The sequence below is a fragment of the Dictyostelium discoideum genome (genome assembly GCF_000004695.1).
Source record: "Dictyostelium discoideum AX4 chromosome 5 chromosome, whole genome shotgun sequence".
Taxonomy (NCBI): domain Eukaryota; phylum Evosea; class Eumycetozoa; order Dictyosteliales; family Dictyosteliaceae; genus Dictyostelium; species Dictyostelium discoideum.
Genome location: NC_007091.3, coordinates 3,734,847 through 3,756,810, shown reverse-complemented (window position 1 = coordinate 3,756,810; position 21,964 = coordinate 3,734,847). Strand labels below are relative to the sequence as shown.

Here is a 21,964-nt window from a genome sequence, read left to right as displayed (position 1 = left end):
CTGGGAACCAAGTTAATCAGAAAATTTCCAGATTTTTAACTTTTTAAAGAAAAATATAAAAAATAGAAAGAAAATAAAATGAAAATTACAAACAACACCACAAATATTAAGCAACACAAATGCCTACAAAAAATAAGCGAAATTGTGGATAAAACTCAATTAAAAAAAAAACAATTCAAATACGTCATAAACATCAATCACGAACCAGACGATAAAATAAAAAAAGATTTAGAAAAAAGTTTGGACAAAAAAGATGTTTTAATCAAAAGTAATAATACAATTCAAAATTCGAAACAAAAAAAAAAAAAAAAAAAAAAAAGTAAACTAACCCCTCTTTTAGAGACCCTGTAAAAAAAAAAAAAAAAATAAAATAAAATGAGATCTAACATCTCAAGGAGAAGCAAATAATAATTGCGTTATCCAATTCAAAAAAAAAAAAAGAATCGCAATTTTAATGTCGTGAGTTCGATTCTCAGTTTCAACTTCTGGGTCTCTTAGTCCTTGAATTAAAAATATAAAAACTAATAAAAAAATAAATTTTAATTTTCTTTTAAACTGTATAAAATGAATCGACATAATTGCTGAATATCTCCACAATAATTTTATATATAATTAAAAACTTAATAAAATAATTAAAATACTCGCATAAATTATTGCTCATGTTATGTTAAAACCTTTTATTAGAGAAATACAATTAAATAAATTAAGAAATTAAATATAATAAGGTTGATTATGTTTGAAAAATTATAATAAACATATTTAATAATTTACAATAATTGCATATTTACACAATTATATTACAACACATAATTTACTATAAGAGAATAATTAAAATAATTCTAATTTTAGAAATAATAATGAACAGAGTGAAAATAATAATTTAAAATTTGTAATAAACAACCTTAGGTTTCGTAACATCGTTAATTATGATAACTAAGGGACTACCCATCTGACCAATTGAAATGATCTATTATGATAGCCTTATAAGGGACTATACCATCCGACCAAATATTAAATTTTTTTATTCCATTCCAAAAAAAAAAAAAGTAATAATTAATTTTTGTTTTTTTTCTGAATCAAGAAATAATTAATTTTATTTTTTTATTTTTTTTTTTCAATCCAAATGAAAGTGATAATCATTTGGATTGAAATTAAAAAAATAAACTATCAAACCACCACATTGTAAATATCTTTAAATTATATTTTTTTTTTTTTTTTTAAAATTTGTCGGTTGGAGTTTAAAAAAAAAAAAAATAAAAATTAAAAAAAAATAAGAATAAAAATAAATAATAAATAAAAATAAATAAAAATATAAAAATAAAAAAATTTATTAGAATAGAATAAATAAATAAATAAAAATAAATAATAAAATTTTATCATTTATTAGATTATAATATTTCAATCAATTTAATATCATTTTTTAATCACAAATTTTAAATCCATTCAGACTGAAAAAAATAAAAAAAATAAATAAAAAAAATTAAAAAATTAAAAAACTTTGAAAAAAAAAAAAAAAAAAAAAAAAAAAGTGACATTCTCTCTCATAACCCACATAAATCTCACTCTATTATTTTTATTTTTTTATTTTTTTTTTATTTTTTTTTATTTTTTTTTTTTTCTATTCACTTTTTTATTTTTTTTTTTTAGAAAATATTACACAAAAGATAAAAAAAAAAAAATAAATACTTTTTTTATTTATTTTTTTTTTTTTATTTTTTTTTTCAATAATAAAAGATGAAGGATATCATATTAATTTATATGATATGTGCGCCCATATCAATGATAGGGTCATTATTTATTATAATTACATGGTTATTATATGCGAAGCTTAAAAATAGTGGTTCAAATTTTATATTCTTTCAAGCAATTTCCGATTTCTTTTTTACATCCAAATATATCATAACAATTATATTCTATTATATAAATATACCACAATTCAGTGACGAAACCTCATCAACTGATACTAATCCTTATTGTGTATGTATTTTTTTTTAAAAAAAAAAATAAAAAAAAAAAAATTATTAATATTTTATTTAGTTTTCATTAGGATTATTTTCACAATTTTTTGGACAAGCAACAATTATGTGGTCATATACTATGACTGTGAAAGTGTTTCACAGTTATTTTGAAATGAAAAAAAAGAATAATAATAATAATATTGGTAGTAATAATATTGGTGGTGGTGGTGGTGGTAATAATAGTAATAAACAAAATTCAATTGATAAAACATTAAAATGGTATCATTTATTTGTATGGGGATTTTGTTTAGTTAATGCAACGATAATTGGTATAAGTAAACAATATGGACCATCATCAACAGGTTGTTGGATAGTTGGTGCTAATAATCCTTATAGATTCTTTGAATTGGTGCCATTGTATTTCACAATTACAACATCGATTATCATTTTAATATTGATTTTAGTAAAGATGAAGAAAAGTAAACCATCATCACTATTACCCACAGAATCAATGAGATACAATCAACAAGCTAGGGAATTCAAAATTCAATTAATGAAATTCGTATTGATTTTCATCATATTTTGGCTCCCTGCTACTGTATTAAGAACTCTAGAATATTTTGGAATAGAGAAAACTTTCTTTATTCTATTAGATGCTGTTTCCGTTAGTTTACAAGCTTTAGCAAATAGTTTAGTTTGGGCAACCTCTCCTCAATTCTTAAAATTAATGAAAAGAAAAGTTGTAAATAAACCAAATAAACAAATGGAAAGAGAATATTTAATTAATAAATAAATAAAAATAAAAATAAATCTAAAAATAAAATAAATAAAAAATAAAATATCTAAAAAATAAAAAAATCTAAAAATCGAAAAAAAAAAAAAAATAAACAGGATAAAAAAAAAAAAAAAAAAAAAAAAAAAAAAAAAAAACTGGTTAAGTTGACCACCTAGTTCGGATAAGTTTTTTTTTTTAATTTTATTTTTTTTAATTTTTTTTTTTTTTTGTTTTGAAAATTAAAATTTTATTTTTTTCTTTTTATTTTTCTCCCTTTTTTTTTTTTTTTTTTTTCTTATTTTGAAGGACATAAACCAAAAAAAAAATAAAAAAATAAACATATAAATAAAATAGTAATAATAAATATGTTAAATATTATAGTTGTACTATTATTATTATTTTTTTCTAATAATGTTATAGATTCACGTTATATATCATATTCTAAACCAAATTATTATAAAACAAATGACAAGATACCTGTATATGTAAGTATTATTATTATTATTATTATTATTAAAAGTAGGGTAGTAGATGATTGGTAGTAATATAATTAACATATAGATATATATTTATTCATATTTTAGATGAATAATGTTAGGTCAGGACTATCAATATTTGATTATTATAAATATCCATTCCCAAAACCAAGTACAATAGAATATAAACAATCATTTATGTCAAAGTTGGCAGGTGATTTAAATTCAACTTCACTATATGATGAAGTAAGTTTACATACATCAGTAGATTGTATAGCATTAGGTAAACCAATCAATTATACATTAGATGATGTTAATCAATTAAAATATTTAATTGATAAACATTTTAGAATAAATTTGTATGTAATTTTTTAAAAAATAAAATAAAATAAAATAAATTTATTAATTTTATATTATTTTTAGTTTTATTGATGATTTGCCAATTGGTGAGTTATTTAAAAATAATAGATTAGTAGAATATAATAATAGTAATTCAAAATCATCAGAAATAACATCACCACCATCATCACCATCTTCATCATCATCTTCATCATCATCACCATCATCATCAATAGAAGAAGAAGATGATGATGATACAGAGAATGATCATATTTATTTAGGTCATCCAATTGGATTTAAATATAATTCAAAATATTATTTATATAATCATTTAATTATAATTATAAATTCAACATCAACTAAAAGTGATAAAGGATTCTATACGATAAAATCGGTTAATGTTGAACCATATTCATGTGTTGATTGTAAAATTGATTCTGGTATTGGTGGTGTTGAAATTAGTCCAGAATTATTTGATGATGATAAAATCAAGCAATTAACAATTCAATATACATATTCAATTCGAAATCATGAAACCACCACTACCAATAGTGGTAAATCATTTCAAAGTTGGTCAATTTATTATGTAAATCAATTCAAACTATCAAATATTGATATAATAATGAGTTTTATAATAGTATTGGCAGTTTCAGCTTGTTTAGCAATCATTCTATTGAAAATCTTTAGAAAAACAAATAGTAAAACCTATACACAATTATCACCAGATGATGGTGGTTGGAAATCAATTTATGCCGACGTATTTAGATCTCCAAATAATTTCATGACATTTAGTATCATCATTGGTTTTGGTGTTCAAATCGTTGCATCACTCTTTATTCTAATGGTATTCTCTGTGGCTGGTTTAACTTCAATCGCTACACCTGGTGGTATGGCAATTGCTTCAATTTTAATTTTCTCTTTTACTGGTATTTTTAATGGTTATTCTTCAATGAGAACTTATATAATGTTAGGTGGTACTAGAAAATTATATAATTCTGTAATTGTAATGTATCATATTTATATTTTAACACAAATGGTGCACATATTATTTTTATTTTATTTATTAATTATTAAAACTAATACTTTTTTTTATTAATTTTTAATAAAGACAACAACATTAATACCATTTACAATTTTATTATTAATGTTTATTGGATATTTTCAAGTTTGGTCAAATAAATTTACATATGGTGCATCAATAGGAACAGTATTTTTCATATTGGCAATGTGGTTATTGGTTTGTGTACCATGTTCATTGTTAAGTTCATATTTCGTTAGAACATGGCCACCAGCTGAATATCCAGTTAGAATTAATCCAATTCCACGTTTTATTCCAACTGCAAAATGGTATCAAAATCAATATCTTCATATGATTCTAGGTGGTATAATTCCATTTGTTATCATTTTCACAGATTTATCATTCTTTTTATCAAGTTGGGTTTTAGGTGAACATTATTCTTATTCATTAAGTTTTGCTTTAACTTTTATTTTAATGATAATTTCAATTGTTGAAACAAATATGATTATTGAATATTATCAATTATCTTTAGAAGTAAGTTTTTTTCAATTATAATAATAATTTATATATATATACTGATATGTAATTCTTATTAATAACAAAACTAAAAACCATTATTAATTCTTTCTATATTTTTTTTTTTTTTTTTTTTTTTTTAAATTTTAGAATTATAATTGGTGGTGGAGATCATTACTTGGTCCAATGGTAACAGGTTTATATACATTTATTTATTTTATTTATTTTGGTATTACAAGAATTGAAACAGAAGGTGTTGGATTTTATTATTTTATGTTTAGTTTAGTATTTTCAATTTTGGTTTCATTATTTTGTTCAAGTATTGGTTTTTTAGGTAATCTTTGGTTTACAAAGAAAATTTATTCAACTTTACATTTTGATTAAAAAAAAAAAGAGAAAATAAAATAAAAAAAAAAAAAAAAAAAGGAAAAAAAAAAATAAAAAATAAAGAAAAAAAAAATAAGATTTTATTATTAATTATTAAAATATTTTAAAAAATAAAATAAATAAATAAAATAAACAAATAAAATAAAATATTGTATTCTTTTTAAGATTTTTATTAATTTATTTATTTATTATTTTAAAATTATTGGTCTACAAATATTACAAATTAAATTATCATTTAACGGGAATAAAATTCCAGAACAATTTCCAGATTTAGATTTACAAATATATTTTTCAATAAATTGTGAATGAGATTTAATTGATGGTTTATGATTAATATCACCAATACAACTTGAACATTTACATTGAAAATGATAAGCAGATTCTAATTTTTTTAATCTATCAACTTTTGAAAGTGTGATTTGAATATAGTTAAAAGAGATTTCATCATCTTTTTTAATATCTTTAATTGCAATCATTGAATGTGTTGCAAAGTTACCTGAATATTCCACCATTTCATTGGAAATTGGTTGTGCATGTTGTTTACTTTCAATCACTTTACAAATATTTGGATTACAACTATGATTAAACATTGATGAATGATAGAAAAGACCAATACCAATCGAACAGTATTCATATGATGATTTGGTTGATTGTGGAATAGTAAATGAAATATCATGGGAATTACACTCTAATATACACATTAACTTTATTAAATTATTTTGAAATTCTATAACCTCCCTATTAGTTGGACATATAATTTTTAAAAATTCTTTATCCATTGTTTTTTCAATAAATTTTGAAATCATTCTAAATTCTGTAATTCTTTGTGTTGAAAATTTATTTAAATTAGTTTCTAATGTTAAAATATCTTTAAATTTAACTGATGATGATGGTGATGAAGAATCATTATTTATTTTAATTGATAATTCTTTAATTTCTAAATATTGTTTAATTATTAATTTTAGTAATAATTTAATTGAAGTTTTACATGATGTATCAAATTGTGATGATGATTGCATTCTTTTATAGGTAAAACATTCATGTTTATGATAGGTAAGGTCATTTGATTGACAATAGTTTGAACAATACCAAACGATATTACAAGTTTCACAATGTAATGTAAAATCAGGTGTAGTTATCATTGATTTTGATGTAGTTGATGATAATCCAAAACAATGATGACAAATCTTTCTTTCATATGGATCTTTATAATTCATACAAACTACATATGGTTCTTCTCTAAATACAATACTTTCACCAGCTTTAATATCTCTTTTTGCTACAACATATCTACCTTTTTCTTTTGATTGTTTAATTATTGAATTCTTTGAATTTGAAATTAATTCTGATGATAATAATGATGGTATTAAAATTTCTTCTTCTTTATTATCATTATTATTTGATGTTGTTGGGATTGTTGTTGTTGTTGTGGTTGTTGTTGGGATTGTTGTTGTGATTGTTGTTGTTGTTGTTGTTGTTGTAATATTAGAACCAATTGATGTTGTATTAAGTGATGTTAATAATGTTTCCATGGTTTAATTTATTTTTATTTTTATTTTTATTTTTATTTTTTTTTTTTTTTTTTTAATCTTTCGTTTTTCCAGATTTTCTTAAAAAAAAAAATAAAAATAAAAATAAAATAAAAATAAAAAAAAATTAAATTTGAAAAAAAAAAAAAAAAAAAACGACTATTTTTTTATTTTTATTTTTTTTTTTTATTTTTATTTTTTACGTTGTTGTACGATTATTTTTAATTATTTATTTCGATCAAATAACATTTTTTTAAAAATGGTAGAAAAAGTAAAAAAAACAGCAACAAAACCAACTACAGTTACATCAACAAAAAAAGTTATTACTAAACCAACTACTATTTCTCCAAAATCAACTACAACATCAACAACCACTAAATCAATTCCAAAAAATGAAAAAATTGTAAATAAAAAAGAAATTAATGAAAATGATAAATTTAAAATTGGAAATAAAATTGAAGTTTGTGTTAAAGAGATTAGAGATTTTGAAGTTATAACTACTTTTGAAGATTATATTGGTAAACTTCATGTTTGTAATATTCCATTACCAGATAAAGAAGGTGAATCAGTATTAAATTCAATTAAAAAGGGTAATACACTCAATTGTTTTATCGTTTCAATTGAACCAACTGCAAAAATTATCACTTTAACAATGTTTGAACAATTAAAACCACAATCTAAACAATTTAAAGTTGGTCAACAAGTTGATGCAATCGTTTATGGTTTAACCTCTGTAAATGAAATAACTTGTTGGATTTCACCAACTCAAATTGGTACAATTGAAATTATTTCAAATTTTAAAAATATTTCACAATTTAAATGTAAGTTTATTTATTAAAAATGAAAAAATAAAAAGAATACACACACACTCACACACATATATATATATATATATATTAATATATAATTAATTTTATAATAGCATTAAAAGAAAAAAATACATTTGTTAAATGTTTAATTAAATCAATTGGTATTGATAATAAAATTTATTTATCAATTGGTAAAGAATCAATTAGTAATGAAAAAATGAAAGTTGGTGATATAATGATTGGTTTAATTAAGGAAGTTGGAAATTTATCAATTAAAGTTCAATTATATAATAACCTAAGTGGTGAAGTTAGATTAATAGATTTAAATGATGAGCTAAGAACTAATCCACTTTCAATCTATAAAACAGATACATTGATAATGGTTTGTGTTAAATCAATTGGTAAAGAAGGTATATTATTATCAACTTATAAATCGTTATTAGGTTTGAAAACTTGGGAAATGAATCCAAAATATAAACATCAACGTTCAGTTAAACGTTCAATTACTACTGATTTTACAGTTGGTGCACAAGTTTGGGGTTTTGTTATTGAAAAGACTCAACAAATCATTCGTGTTGAATTAAAAGGTCAGTTGATTGCAATTTTACAAGTTGAAGATGTTGGTCCATTCTTATTGAGTAGTTGTGATGTTGGTCGTTTAGTACGTGTTGTAATTTCAAGTGAACCAACAATTGAAGGTTCTTTACAAGTTGTTAAAGCACATTTACATGTTGATAAAACTGCATTAACACCAAAAACAATTGAAGTCAATGATATTATTCCATTAGAAATCATTTCAATCAAAAACTATGGTTTATTTGTTAAAAATAAAAAAGTTTCAGGTTTAGCTCATATCTCTGAATTGGATGATGAACCTGTTGATCCAGAACAAATTGATAAATTATATTCAGTTGGTGAATTTGTTTTAGGTAAATGTATTGGTAAAGAAAAGAATAAAGAAAAAGGTAAAACAATCTTTAAATTCACTTTAAAACCTGAACATTTTCAATCAATTGATATGGAACAATATCTTAAATGTAATTGGGATCAAGAAGATCCAATTGAAGAAATTTATCAACCTTTAAAACCAACTAAAATAATTTCAACATTACCAATTAAATCATTTTTAACTCAATTATCTGATTTAACAACAACAATAAATAATAATAATAAAAATAAAAATAAATTAGAAACAATTAAAGAACAAGAAGAAGAAGAAGAAGAAGAACAAGTTGAAAATAAACAAGATAATGATGATGATGAATTTAAATCAACATCATTAATTAATAGTATATTATCAAAGAAAAGAAAAGAAATTAATGATGATGAACAAATTGATGAAGATGAAATTACTGATAGTAAAAAGAAACAAAAAACAGAAAAAAATAAAAATAAAAATAAATTAGAACAAGAGATTCAAGAGAGAGAAGATTTATTAGCAAATAATAATGTTGCACCAGAAGGACCACAAGATTTTGAAAGAATGATTCTTGGTACACCAAATTCTTCTTATATTTGGATTAAATTCATGTCTTATTATCTTGGATTAAGTGAAATTAATAAAGCTAGAGAAATCGGTGAACGTGCAATTAAAAAGATTATACCAACTCAAGTATTGGAACAAAGAAATATTTGGATTGCAATGTACAATCTTGAAAATCTTTATGGTACACCAGATTCATTGTTAAAATTATTCCAACGTTCAATTCAATATCAAGATCCAAAAACAATGTATCTCACAATCATTAACATTTTGGAAAACACTGGTAAATTCGAACGTACCGAAGAATACTTTAAAATGCTTTTCAAAAAGGATGGTAAACATAGTGCAAAGGTTTGGTGTCGTTATGGTGAATTCCTCTTAAAATGCAATAACATCGAGGTTTTCAATTCAATCTTATCTCGTGCCCTTGAAATTTTACCAAAAAAGAAACAAATTAAAGTCATTAATAAATTTGCTCAATTGGAATATAAATTGGGTGATATCGAAAGAGGTCGTACCATTTTCGAAGGTTTGGTTTCAAATTATCCAAATAGAACCGATATTTGGAATATCTACTTGGATATGGAATTACGTGATAAAGAATCCATCAAATCAAGTAAAGAATTAAAAGAAAAAATTAGAATGCTATTCAATCGTACCATCGCTTTGAAAGTTTCTGATAGAAATATTAAACAATTCTTTAAAAGATTCTTACAATTTGAAAAAGAATTTGGTTCAAATTTCACTACAAATGAAGTTAAAAAATTAGCTATTAAATTTGTTGAATCAAATAATTAATAAAATAATAAATTAATAAATAATAAATTATAAATAATAATAATAAAATAATAAATAAAAATATATATTAGAAATTAGTTTGATGTTTTTTTTTTTTTTTTTTGTTTTTCCAATTCCAAATTTTTTAATTTTTCCATTTTTTTTTCATTATTAGGTTTACCTAAATTAGGGTTTTTTTTTTTTTTTTTTTTTTTACTAAAACCTTTTTAGTTTATTCCAGAATTTTTTTTTATTTCAACATTTTTTTTTTTATCACCTTTTTTTTTTTTTTTTTTTTTTTTTTTTTTTTTACTAAAAAGGGTAAGAAAAGACTTAATAATGAATTATTTTTGTTTGATCAAACAAAACACACGAAAAATTCAAACTTTTTTTTTTTTTTTTTTTTTTTTTTTCCCAAAAAAAATTTTAAATTTATTTTATATTTTTTTTTTTTTCAGGTTATTTTTTTTTTTTTTTTTTTTTTATTAAATTTAATTTAAAATAAAATAAAATAAAATAAAAAAAAATAAAAAAATAAAAAATAAAAAAAAAAAAAATAATAAAAAAGCAACAATTTCGACCCTCCCACCTTTGTAAATAGAAATAACTAATAATAACAATAGTAATATAAACAAAATCAAAGAATAAACATTGTATTTTATATTCATATATATTTATATACATAAATATTGTATATATAGTATATATAGTATATAGTATACAGTATACATATATTACACATATATCCAATATATTGTATATATACTTTTTTTTTTTTTTTTTTTTTTTGTTTAAACTCAATATATAATATATGTACAAAATGTCAAAATCACCACCAATACCACATAAAAACTCAATGTCAAATGAAAGTTTAGAGAAAGAGAAAGAAAGGCTTAGATTCATTATTGAACAGTAAGTTATTTAAATTCTTTTTTTTTTTTTTTATTCCAATTATTTAAAATAAAGACAAAAATAAAAAAAAAAGATGTTGTATCTAATGCCAATTATGAATACAATATATTCAATTATTTTATTATTAGATACTTTCTTCAAATAACTAGAGGGTGTTCAGAGAAATTACTTTATCATTCAAAATATTGTTGTCATAATCCACGTATGTATTATTATTATTAATAAATAATAATAATAATAATAATAATAATAATAATAATAATAATAATAATAATAATAATAATAATAATAATAATAATAATAATAATAATAATAATAATAATAATAATAATAATAATAATAATAATAATAATAATAATAATAATAATATAAACAAAACATTATTATTTTTATTTATTTTTTATTTATTAACAAATATAAATGAATTATATATATAGAATTTCAAAAATTTGCAGATCCAAATAATGCAGCAGTTAAAGCATTAAGAATAGGTAAAAAATATGAAGAAAAGTATTTATGTAGTTATTTATTAGTATCAGAGAAAGAAAGAGGTATAACCTATCATAACATGAAAACTTTGGTTGATTTATCAAGACACTATGACAATTATTCAAACATTGTAGAATATATCAAAACTTCTTTTGCTCTTCCTTCAACTGTTAATTCTTCTTTTAAATCGGTATGTTATTATTATTATTATTATTATTATTATTCATTTTTCATTTTTCATTTTTTTTTTTATTTAATCTTTTTAATATTTATTAATTAAAACAATTTTATTTTTTATTTTATTTTTTTAGACAAGAACACAAGATTTTGATGATGAAACTTATTTTGATGGTTTAGATTTAGATGACATAAATAAAATTTTCAATTTACTTTTAAGTTTAGTAAGTAAAATAACCTATTATAATATATAATCATCGTACGATGATATAATACTAATAGTTAATAATTAATAATTAATAGGATAATGATAGAATTAATGATGAATTACAAAAAGCATCAAGACAATTAAGTAATAATCTTAGATATAATGCATCTTCATATTCAGAGAAATCACAACTTAAACCATTTATATTTCTTTTAGTGGTATGTTTTTATTTTTTATTTTATTTTAAAAAAGATTTAAATTCAATTATACTAATAATAGTTTTATGGTATTGATTATGGTGGTGGTGGTGGTGCTAATCATTATTTTAATAATTAAAAAAAAAAAAAAAAAAAAAAAGAACCCATATATTCATGACCTTGAAAATAGAGGAATTTTAGCAAATGTATTTATAGCATTAGAATCACTTTCAGAGAAAATGAGAAATATATTTTATGAATGGTTTAACCATTTATCAAAGGAAGCATTTGTTCAAACATTAACTAATTTTGAACAATTCATTTCCGTAAGAATATTGGCAGATGATGATATTAAATTACATGCCGATGTTCCTGTTAAAGGTGCTTGTACCGCAATTCAATTAATGTGTATGTATTAAATAATTTTTAAAAAGTATATAATAAAATAAAATAAAATAAATAAATAATATTAAATCTTTTTATTATTATTATTTTTAATGATAATAATAATAATAATAATAATAATAATAATAATAATAATAATAATAATTATAGCAAAAGTAAATGATTCAAAGAAATTTGTTCAATATACAGATTTTTATAATGATGCATTAAATGAAGCATTGGATTTGTTTTTAGATTATAATTCAACTAAACGTTGCTTTACATATGCAAGTTTTCCAGCAGTACTAAATGTAATAACAAAGGGTCAATATTTACAGATTGAACATGCACTAACACAAAATTCATTAAGAACTCAATTTGGTCAAATGGGTATAACATCAGCAGCCGATTTTTTAATTTTTAAAATTAGAAGAGAACATCTTATAGATGATACATTGGATAAAGTTCAAACATTAAGAGAGGAGAATAGAAAGAGTGAACTTAGAAAAGAACTAAAGGTTCATTTCATGGGTGAAGAAGGTATTGATGAAGGTGGTGTAAAAAGAGAATTCTTTCAATTAATCGTTAGAAAAATATTTGATCCTGAATATGGAATGTTTAAATATAATACAACCACAAATTGTTTTTGGTTTAATCCTGATTCTGTTGATTATACAGAATTTGAATTAATTGGTATTGTAAGTAATCATTAATAATAATAAAAAAATATTTATTATTATTATTATAATATGTATATTAATATTAATTTTTTATTTATTATTATTATTATTATTATTATTATTATTATTATTATTATTATTATTATTATTATTATTATTATAGATTATAGGTTTAGCACTTTATAATAATATTATTTTAGATGTACATTTTCCTTTAGTTATTTTTAAAAAATTATTAAATTTAGATTTAACAATGGAAGATATAGAATCATTGGATCCAGAGGTTTATCAAAGTTTTATAAAGATAAAAACAACAGAAGAGGATGTTAGTGATTGGTCATTGTATTTTTGTGCAACCTATGAGAGTATATATGGTCAAACCAAAGTTCACAATCTTAAACAAGGTGGTGATGATATTCAAGTCACCAATGAAAATAGAAATGAATATTTAGACCTCTACAAAGATTACTTGTTAAATAAATCAATTAGTAAACAATTTGCTCCATTTTTTAAAGGTTTCAGAATGGTTTGTGATTCACCAATTTTAAAGATTTTAAAACCCGAAGAATTGGGTAATTTGGTTTGTGGTGTTGAAGATTTAAATTTCATTGAATTAGAACGTGGTACAAATTATGAAGGTGGTTATACTCAAGATGATACAACTATAAAGTAAGTAATATAATTTATAATTTATAATAATAGTATTTTTTTTTTTTTTTTTTTTTTTTTATAATACTAACAATAAATTTTAAAATATTTTATTTATTTTCAGAAATTTTTGGAAGGTTTTACATGGTTTATCAGACGAAGATAAAAGGAGATTTTTAACTTTTGTAACAGGTGGTGATAGAGTGCCTTATGGTGGTTTAGAGAAAATGAGTTTTACAATCACAAAAACTGCCGATAGTGATAGATTACCATCAGCACATACATGTTTCAATACCTTAATTTTACCAGCATATCCAGAATTTGAAAAACTAAGAGATCTCTTAACTAAAGCTTTAACTCATTATGAAGGTTTTGGTCTTAAATAATAAAAATGTTTAATAAAAATAAAATAATAAATAATAAATAAATAATAAAATAAAGTTGCAATATCATAAAAAAAAATAAAAAATAAAAAACTAAAAAAAAAAAAACTAAAAAATAAAAATAAAAATCATTCATTGAATAGAGAATTTTATTAAATTACTATAGTTTTCATGTGTATATAATAAATAAATAAAAAAAATAAAAATAAAAATTATAAAATAATATAAAAGAAAATTATTTTATAATAAAAGAGTCTTTTTAAAAAAAAAAAAAAAAAAAAAAAAAGGTCGCATTTTTAATTAACCTTTTAATTTAAAAAATTGGCAGTTAATCGCCATTTGATGATGTTTTTTTTTTTTTTTTTCTATTTCTAGAGGATTCAAAAAAAAAAAAAAAAAAAAAAAAAAATGATTAAAACAATGTTCAAATAAAATATATGACGTTTTTTTGAACACAAATTGGTATTAGTTGATCACATTGAACTTATTATTTATTTATAATAATTATTATTTTTTATTTTATTTTTTAATTTAATTTAATTTTTTTTTATTTTTTTTTATTTTTTTGATTACATTGCTTATTAGAAAAATTTGATATAACTCTTTAATTTTGGGTGGGTTAAGATTTCAATTTTTTATTTTTTATTTTATTTTTTTTTTTTATTTTTATTTTTAATTAAAAAAAGGTTTTAATGATGAATATTTTCCCAACCTCTCTTTGGGTTGTGATTAAAAAAAAAAAAGGTTAATTACAAAAATGATTAAAATATGGTCAAAAATTTTTAATGAAAACATTGTTTATTTGAAAAAATCCTCGGTACATTTACTTTTTTTTTTTTTTATTTTATTTTATTTTTAAATTAATTTTTTAAGATATTTATTTTTATTTTTTTTTTTTAATTTTTTATATTTTTTTTTTTTTTTTTTAAAACAAATCAAAAACTATTTAACGCTTTTTTTTTTTTTTATTTTTTTCTTCCAATATTATTATCTAAACAATTTATTTATTTAATTAAAAAAAAAAAAAAAAAAATGATGATTAAAAATTTCATTTTAACTGTATTTTTATTAGTTTGCATTAGTGCTTTTGTAAACTCTCAAAGTACTGTTGGTTTAAGTGGTGCAGCATCAGTATCATTGGATGGAGATGTAATCCGTTCATATGTTTATACTGATAGTAATATACTTTCACCATCATTTACATTAACAGGTGTTTCAGTTGGTGGAACTATTTTAAATGGTGGAAAGGGTGGTAGTGTTTCAGTTGATACATCAATCTTTAAACTTGATACAATCAGAGGTCTCGTTAAAGTTTTCCCAACTTACTTTTTCAATTACTTTGATTTCAAAGCTGACACAAATCAAGGAATAAATGTTAATGCTACTTCACTTTCATCAATTTTCATGCCAACTTTTATCGTTGAATATGAGGAGACCAATAATCAAGAAGGTTTCCAATATGGTCAAGACGATTTATTAGGTTATGTCAATCTTGCTATTTTACCATACACCCTCTCCAAAGAAACCACTCAATTGGAAGTTGATGGTAAAGATTTCACAGTTTATCAAGTCAACTTAACAAGTTCCGGCTCAAAATATGCAAACTTATTCCAAATGGTATTCTACGTATCAGGTGCACCAATCGATTTGGCCGATAGCAGATTATCAGCTGAGCAATCTAAAGTCGATATTTTAATCAATGGTTACTATGGTTCAAACAATGTTAAAGATTGTGCAATCAATGGCAATGTCATCACTGCTGGTTGTATCTCAACTGGTCCATCATCAAACCCAAATTCAAGATTAGCCCTCACTTCATTCTATGCCACCGTCGGTTTAGATTTCTCTCTCAATGGTGATGGTGAAATCAATGTTGATGGTACCCCATTAAATGCTGGTTTCTCTTGGGTTTCAAATGCTCAAGTTAAAGTCGATGGTAGTTCAGATGTTAAAACTGTAAATATCATTGCTAATACCACCGCCAGTGATGCCGATGGTAAAGTATTTGGTTCTGCCTCTGTTAATGGTGCTTTAAGTGGTAAAGTTTTCAGTAAATTCTTAGTCCACTCTTTTGATGCCGTTAGACCAAACACTCTCTTATGGGATCCAAGTATTGGTGCTTCAGTTGATAATTCAGCAACTTCAACAATTTTCTCTTTTGGTTTAATCTTATCATTAGTTTTATTTGTATTATTCTTATAAATTAATTGGAAAAAAAAAAAAAAAAACCAATATATATTCTAAATAAATTAAATTTAATAATTATGTATTTATAATTTTTCTAAATCCGAAATAAAAAAAAAAAAAAAATCTAATTGAAAAAATTAATTATTTATACATGAATTAATTTATACATGTATAAATAATTAATTTTTTATTACCACAAAAAATTATCATATTGGATTTTTTAAATAAAAAAAATATTTTACCAAACCGCACAATAAAAAATAAAAAACTTTAAAAAATTTGTTTTTTCAAGTTTTAAAAACAAAACACCAAAATAAAAAAAAAATCTTTTTTTTTTTTTTTTTATTTATTTTTTTTTTTTAAAATCATTTCAACAATTTGTTTTTTCAATAGTTTAAAACAAAAGAAAATCAACAATTATAAATATCAATATTTTATTATGATTAAAATCTTTTTTTTATATGTATTGTTCATTTTTAGTCATTCATTTGTAAACTCACAATCAACTATTGGTTTAGGTAAGAATTTTTTTGTTTTTTTATTTTTTTTTAAAATTCTTTATATTTATTATTATCTATTTTTAAATAGATGGTGTAATGTTAAGATCACTTGATGGTGATGATGTATCTAGAATTTTCATTCTAGATACATCAGATTCTCCACCATCTTTTGATTTTAGAGGTTTTTCAAATCAAGGAACAATTTTAAATAATAGTAATATATTTGAAAAGGATGCTGTAGCCTATAAACTTAGCAGTACTTTGGGTTTAGCATCAATTCCACTTACTTTTTATTTCCAATATTTTAATAACTCTGATTATCAATTAATCTATGATGACATTAATCAGTTTATACCAAATTGTATAACATCAATTTTCATGCCAACTTTTATAATAGAGTATGAAGAAATCAATGACCAAGATGGGTTTCAATATGGAAGTGATCAATTTTTAGGATATGTTGATCTAGCTCAATTACAATATAAATTTGATTATAAATATATAAATTACAAAACTCCTTCATTCTTTGAAGATGCTATGGTATTTCAATTAAATGTAACTAGTATTGGTGATTATGAAAATTTAATCACTATTGTACTTTATTTTTCAAGTTATCCAGTTTATTTAGGTGATGGTAAAATTATGTCTTCAGAATTATTAAGATTTGATATTTTAATAAATGATTATTTTAATAGTGATATTAATAAACAAAGTTCAAGTGAATGTATTGTAAATAGTAATGGTAATGGTAATGATAGTGATGGTGGTGATGATGATGGTGATGATGGTAGTGGTAGTCCTATTAAAATTGGTTGTATTTCAACAGGTGCTTCAAATAATTTAAATTCAAAATTGGCTGTAACTTCATTTTTTGCTGTATTGGAATACGATATTTCAATGAATAATAATAATAAAATTAATATAAATGGTTTCCCATTAGCCGCTAGTTTTTCTTGGTTACCAACTGCTAAAGTCAATGTGGATAATGAAATTAGTGTTGCAAATATTTATACGGATACTCATAATATTAATACAAATGATGCTATTATATTTGGTTCAAATTTTGTTCCAGTTGCAATCACTGGAAATGTTAATAGTAAATTCTTAATTCAATCTTTTGATGTCGAAAGACCAAATGTAGTTTTATGGACTTCATATTTTGGTATTCCTTCAAAACATGATTTCGATAATAGTAGTAATAATATAAATTCAACTTTTTCATTTAATTTAATAATAATAATAATGTCATTAATTTTATTTACATATTAAATTAATTGAAAAAAAAAAAAAAATAAATAAATCAAAATTTGACAAACAGTTTTCAACATTTTTGGACGGTTTTCCCCTGTCTCAAAAAAAAAAAAAAGGATTTTTTAATTATTTTTTTTTTTTTTTTATTTATTATTTATTTTTATTTTTTATTTTTTTTTTTATTTTTAATTTTTTTTATTTCATTTTTTTTTTTTTTTTTTATTTTTTTTTTATTTTTTTTTTTATTTCATTTTAAAAACTGTTAATATACAAACAATGCATAATTGTAATAATAATGGATGAATCTTTCAATTCCATATTAGAACCAGAAAATGCATGGTTATTTTTATTTGATGATGTTTCACAATTGCAACAATTACCAATTGTTCAAAACAACCAAGAAAACTTTATAAATAGTATAGATTTTAACACTGGCGATGTTACCACTACAAATATAAGTGGATTAAATTTTCAAAGTTTAGAGGAATCATTAAATAGTGATACATCAATTGAAAATAAACCTCAAATCATTGAACAAATTCAATTTCTACAACAACAGCAACAACAGCAACATGACCAAATTCAACAACAATTACATAATTTTCAACAACAATATCAACAACAATATCAACAACGTCAACAGCAATATCAACAACAATATCAAAAACCATATACACCACCTTCTTTTATTTATTCTGAAAAAAATGATTTAGTTCCTCAACAACAATTTCATTTAGGTCAAGAAAATCTACAACAACCACCACAATCCTTACAACAACAACAACAACCACCATCACCATCATCACCACCACAACAACAACAACAACCACAACAACAACTACAACAACTACAACAACAACACCAACAACACCAACAACACCAACAACAGCCTCAGTTTCAACAACTACCAATACAACATGAGCTACCTCAACAATCACAACTACAACATATTCAAATACAATCACAACAAATACCAACACAACCACAGCCACAACAAATACAGAAACAAATACAAATAGAACAGCCACAGGTACAAGTACAACAACAGATACAACCACAGCAGCAGATACAACCACAACAACATATACAACTACAACAACATATACAACTACAACAGCCACAAATACAGCAGCAGCAATTACCACCACAAACAATACAGCAAAAAGAAATAAATAAAAAGAATCAATCAAAGCAGTCATCGAATTCAATGCCTCTTTCTCAACAAATATTTTTTAATACACCAAAGTTAGATCAACACCTTTTATCATATTTTCAAACTCAAAAAACGAATAACACAATAAATACATTGAATGTAGACCAAAAAAGAGATAATATAGAAAAACAAAAAGAAAATACTTCACCACCTACTCCATCATCACCTGTACCAACTATAATAAACTCTAACTCAACTGATATAAATCAAATATCACCATCACAACAACAGCAACAGCAACAACAACAACAACAACAAACAACAGATATAAATAAAATATTAACATTACAACAATTAGAACAACAACAATTAGAATATCAAAAACAACAACAACAACAACAACAATTTAATTTAACATTTGATGATGAATCAAAAAAATCAATAAAAAGAATTAATCAAAATATAGCAAATAGAAATTTTAGACAAAGAAAAAAGGATCATATAAAGGATATTGAGGATAAAATGATGGAATTAACTTTAGAGAATGAAAAATTAAAAAAAGAGAATGAATCAATTAGACAACAAGAACATGAAGGTGGTACAATGGCTATTTTAAAACCGTCACCAGAAAAGAAGCAACTAATGCTAGAGATTAGAAGTATTGTTAGACAAATAGGCGAGGCTTTAAAAGAAGATAATGAAAAAAACTTAATTTATTTATTGCACATGTATCATGGTGCAGTGGCTAAAAGATATTCGTCCATTGATAAAGACGCTGAACAAATCGCAAGTCCGGAAATACAACTAAGGTTGGCTTCTATTGGATACGTGTTGAAATCTACACCTTTCCTAACCAACATTTTCCAAGGCATAGAGTCTGATAGCTGGTTTAACCTTTTCAAAGAGAAGGCTAATATCACATCCCAACAATCGGTTCAATTAGATATCATTCGTGAAAAATATTGCGAATATAATCTTAAACTGTTGGATGAAATTCATGATTTGGATTCTGAGGTGAAAAAATTCTTTTTTCAAAATATTTTTGTTTTTCAATCTTATAGTATCTCTTTGAAAACTTCAAAACCTTTGGACCTTTCTCAACAAATTGAATTTGCTTGTAAATTGAAATTATTAAAAAACAAATTCTTTGAAAATAGTTGTCTAATGTTTGAAACTTTCTCCTCACTTAGTAAAATACTAACACCAAAACAAGAAGCTTTACTTTTGGTTGAAATCGATATATTCTCATGTTTCAATTTGAAAAAGTTTGAAATGATCACAAATGTTTGGGCAAATAAATCAAAAATGAAAAAATCAAGTGATCCATTTAAAATTGGTGATTTAAGTCAAATTTTTGAAAAACCTTAAAAATAAAAAAAAAAAATGAAAATAAAAAAATCTATTTTTAATTTAATTTCAGAAATTAAAAAAAAAAAAAAAAATTTAAAAAAAAAAAAAAATAATTGCAGTTGTTAACCTCAATTTGAATTGGGATTTGCTTTAACCGCAAAGCACCAAAAACAATAATAAATTTTTATTTTTATTTTTATTTTTTTTTATTTTTTTTTTTATTTTTTTTTATTTTTTTTTTATTTTTTTTTTTTATCAACACCTTAATATTTACACATCGAAATTATGTGTCCACGTTCTTTCACCAATTTCAAAATTTTTTTTTTTTTTTGAACAAATATTTTAAAAATAGTTTATTTTTAATTTTATTTAAATAATTATAAAAGATGGATAGTAAAAATCCATTACCCACACCTGAAAAAAATATTTGGTCACTTTTGTTAAAAGATTTTTCTCAACTTCAACAAAATCAATTTCAAAAATCTCAACAACCACAACAACAAAATAATACCAATATTAATTTAAACCAAAATAATATTATTAATAATAATAATAATAATGATAATTTAAATACTATTAATAATAATAATACTATTAATAATAATAATAATAATAATAATAATAATAATAATAATAATAATAATAATAATAATAATAATAATGATAATTTAAATACTATTAATAATATTATTAGTAATATTATAAATAATAATAGTAATAATGTAAATTTAAATAATATTATAAATAATAATAATAATAGTAATAATATTAATAAAAATAATAATAATAATAATAATAATGTAAATTTAAATAATATTATAAATAATAATAATGTAAATTTAAATAATAATAGTATTAATTATAATAATAGTAATAATGAAAATAGTATTAATAATATTAATTATAATAATGAGAATAGTATTAATAATAATAATAATAATAATAATAATTTTATTAATGATATTTATAATGATGTAAATAATAATAATAATAATAATGGTAATAATACATATGATCAACAAGTATTGATGGAACAACTTCAATTGTTAGAACAATTACAACAACAACAACATACAATACAACAACATTTAAGAGGTTACCAACACCAATGTCAAAAACAATATGAACAACGTCAACAAGATTATCAACAACAATATCAACAACCATATATATCCCCATCTTCATTATTAATAACGAGTGATGACAATCAAATCGATTATAATCAACTATTATCAGGAAACAATATAAATATAATAAATTATCTATCAGAAAATAATCAACAACCTCAAACACTACCACAATCAACACCAATTTCACCACAATTACAAACACAGTCTCAAGTAGCACCACAACAAAAACAACTACTACAACAACAACA

General features: G+C 21.9%; 9 protein-coding genes across 9 annotated transcripts in view; 8 read left to right on the top strand and 1 right to left on the bottom strand.

Annotated features, from left to right (window-relative positions):
• Window positions 1-1,734: 1,734 nt before the first annotated feature.
• On the top strand, window positions 1,735-2,751 carry crlF (G-protein-coupled receptor family protein; the record flags this gene model as incomplete). The annotated part of the gene is made up of 2 exons (XM_630775.1): window positions 1,735-1,977; window positions 2,038-2,751. 2 exons carry the CDS (start codon window positions 1,735-1,737, stop codon window positions 2,749-2,751), a joined length of 957 nt encoding a protein of 318 aa, XP_635867.1.
• A 347-nt stretch (window positions 2,752-3,098) lies between these two features.
• On the top strand, window positions 3,099-5,466 carry phg1c (TM9 protein C; the record flags this gene model as incomplete). The annotated part of the gene is made up of 5 exons (XM_630774.1): window positions 3,099-3,218; window positions 3,318-3,568; window positions 3,633-4,551; window positions 4,657-5,100; window positions 5,233-5,466. 5 exons carry the CDS (start codon window positions 3,099-3,101, stop codon window positions 5,464-5,466), a joined length of 1,968 nt encoding a protein of 655 aa, XP_635866.1.
• A 191-nt stretch (window positions 5,467-5,657) lies between these two features.
• On the bottom strand, window positions 5,658-7,001 carry DDB_G0290183 (hypothetical protein; the record flags this gene model as incomplete). Its single annotated transcript, XM_630773.1, has 1 exon — window positions 5,658-7,001. The coding sequence occupies one exon, from the start codon at window positions 6,999-7,001 to the stop codon at window positions 5,658-5,660; it is 1,344 nt and encodes a 447-aa protein (XP_635865.1).
• A 256-nt stretch (window positions 7,002-7,257) lies between these two features.
• DDB_G0290181 (HAT repeat-containing protein) lies at window positions 7,258-10,088 on the top strand (the record flags this gene model as incomplete). The annotated part of the gene is made up of 2 exons (XM_630772.1): window positions 7,258-7,819; window positions 7,921-10,088. The coding sequence occupies 2 exons, from the start codon at window positions 7,258-7,260 to the stop codon at window positions 10,086-10,088; spliced, it is 2,730 nt and encodes a 909-aa protein (XP_635864.1).
• Window positions 10,089-10,887: 799 nt separating this feature from the next.
• On the top strand, window positions 10,888-14,148 carry ube3a (ubiquitin-protein ligase E3A; the record flags this gene model as incomplete). The annotated part of the gene is made up of 9 exons (XM_630771.1): window positions 10,888-10,979; window positions 11,108-11,181; window positions 11,417-11,658; window positions 11,780-11,869; window positions 11,949-12,071; window positions 12,212-12,458; window positions 12,606-13,132; window positions 13,278-13,783; window positions 13,887-14,148. 9 exons carry the CDS (start codon window positions 10,888-10,890, stop codon window positions 14,146-14,148), a joined length of 2,163 nt encoding a protein of 720 aa, XP_635863.1.
• Window positions 14,149-15,177: 1,029 nt separating this feature from the next.
• DDB_G0290177 (hypothetical protein) lies at window positions 15,178-16,347 on the top strand (the record flags this gene model as incomplete). The annotated part of the gene is made up of 1 exon (XM_630770.1): window positions 15,178-16,347. One exon carries the CDS (start codon window positions 15,178-15,180, stop codon window positions 16,345-16,347), a length of 1,170 nt encoding a protein of 389 aa, XP_635862.1.
• Window positions 16,348-16,771: 424 nt separating this feature from the next.
• Window positions 16,772-18,101, top strand: DDB_G0290175 (hypothetical protein; the record flags this gene model as incomplete). The annotated part of the gene is made up of 2 exons (XM_630769.1): window positions 16,772-16,850; window positions 16,921-18,101. 2 exons carry the CDS (start codon window positions 16,772-16,774, stop codon window positions 18,099-18,101), a joined length of 1,260 nt encoding a protein of 419 aa, XP_635861.1.
• A 277-nt stretch (window positions 18,102-18,378) lies between these two features.
• On the top strand, window positions 18,379-20,604 carry bzpI (hypothetical protein; the record flags this gene model as incomplete). The annotated part of the gene is made up of 1 exon (XM_630768.1): window positions 18,379-20,604. One exon carries the CDS (start codon window positions 18,379-18,381, stop codon window positions 20,602-20,604), a length of 2,226 nt encoding a protein of 741 aa, XP_635860.1.
• Window positions 20,605-20,972: 368 nt separating this feature from the next.
• The window catches only part of bzpS (hypothetical protein), a gene marked incomplete at both ends in the record, with an annotated part of 2,532 nt that continues 1,540 nt past the window's right edge, over window positions 20,973-21,964 (top strand). Inside the window, one exon of the mRNA XM_630767.1 lies at window positions 20,973-21,964. This exon is cut by the window's right edge and continues 1,540 nt beyond it. Within this exon, the coding sequence (XP_635859.1) occupies window positions 20,973-21,964 (992 nt within the window).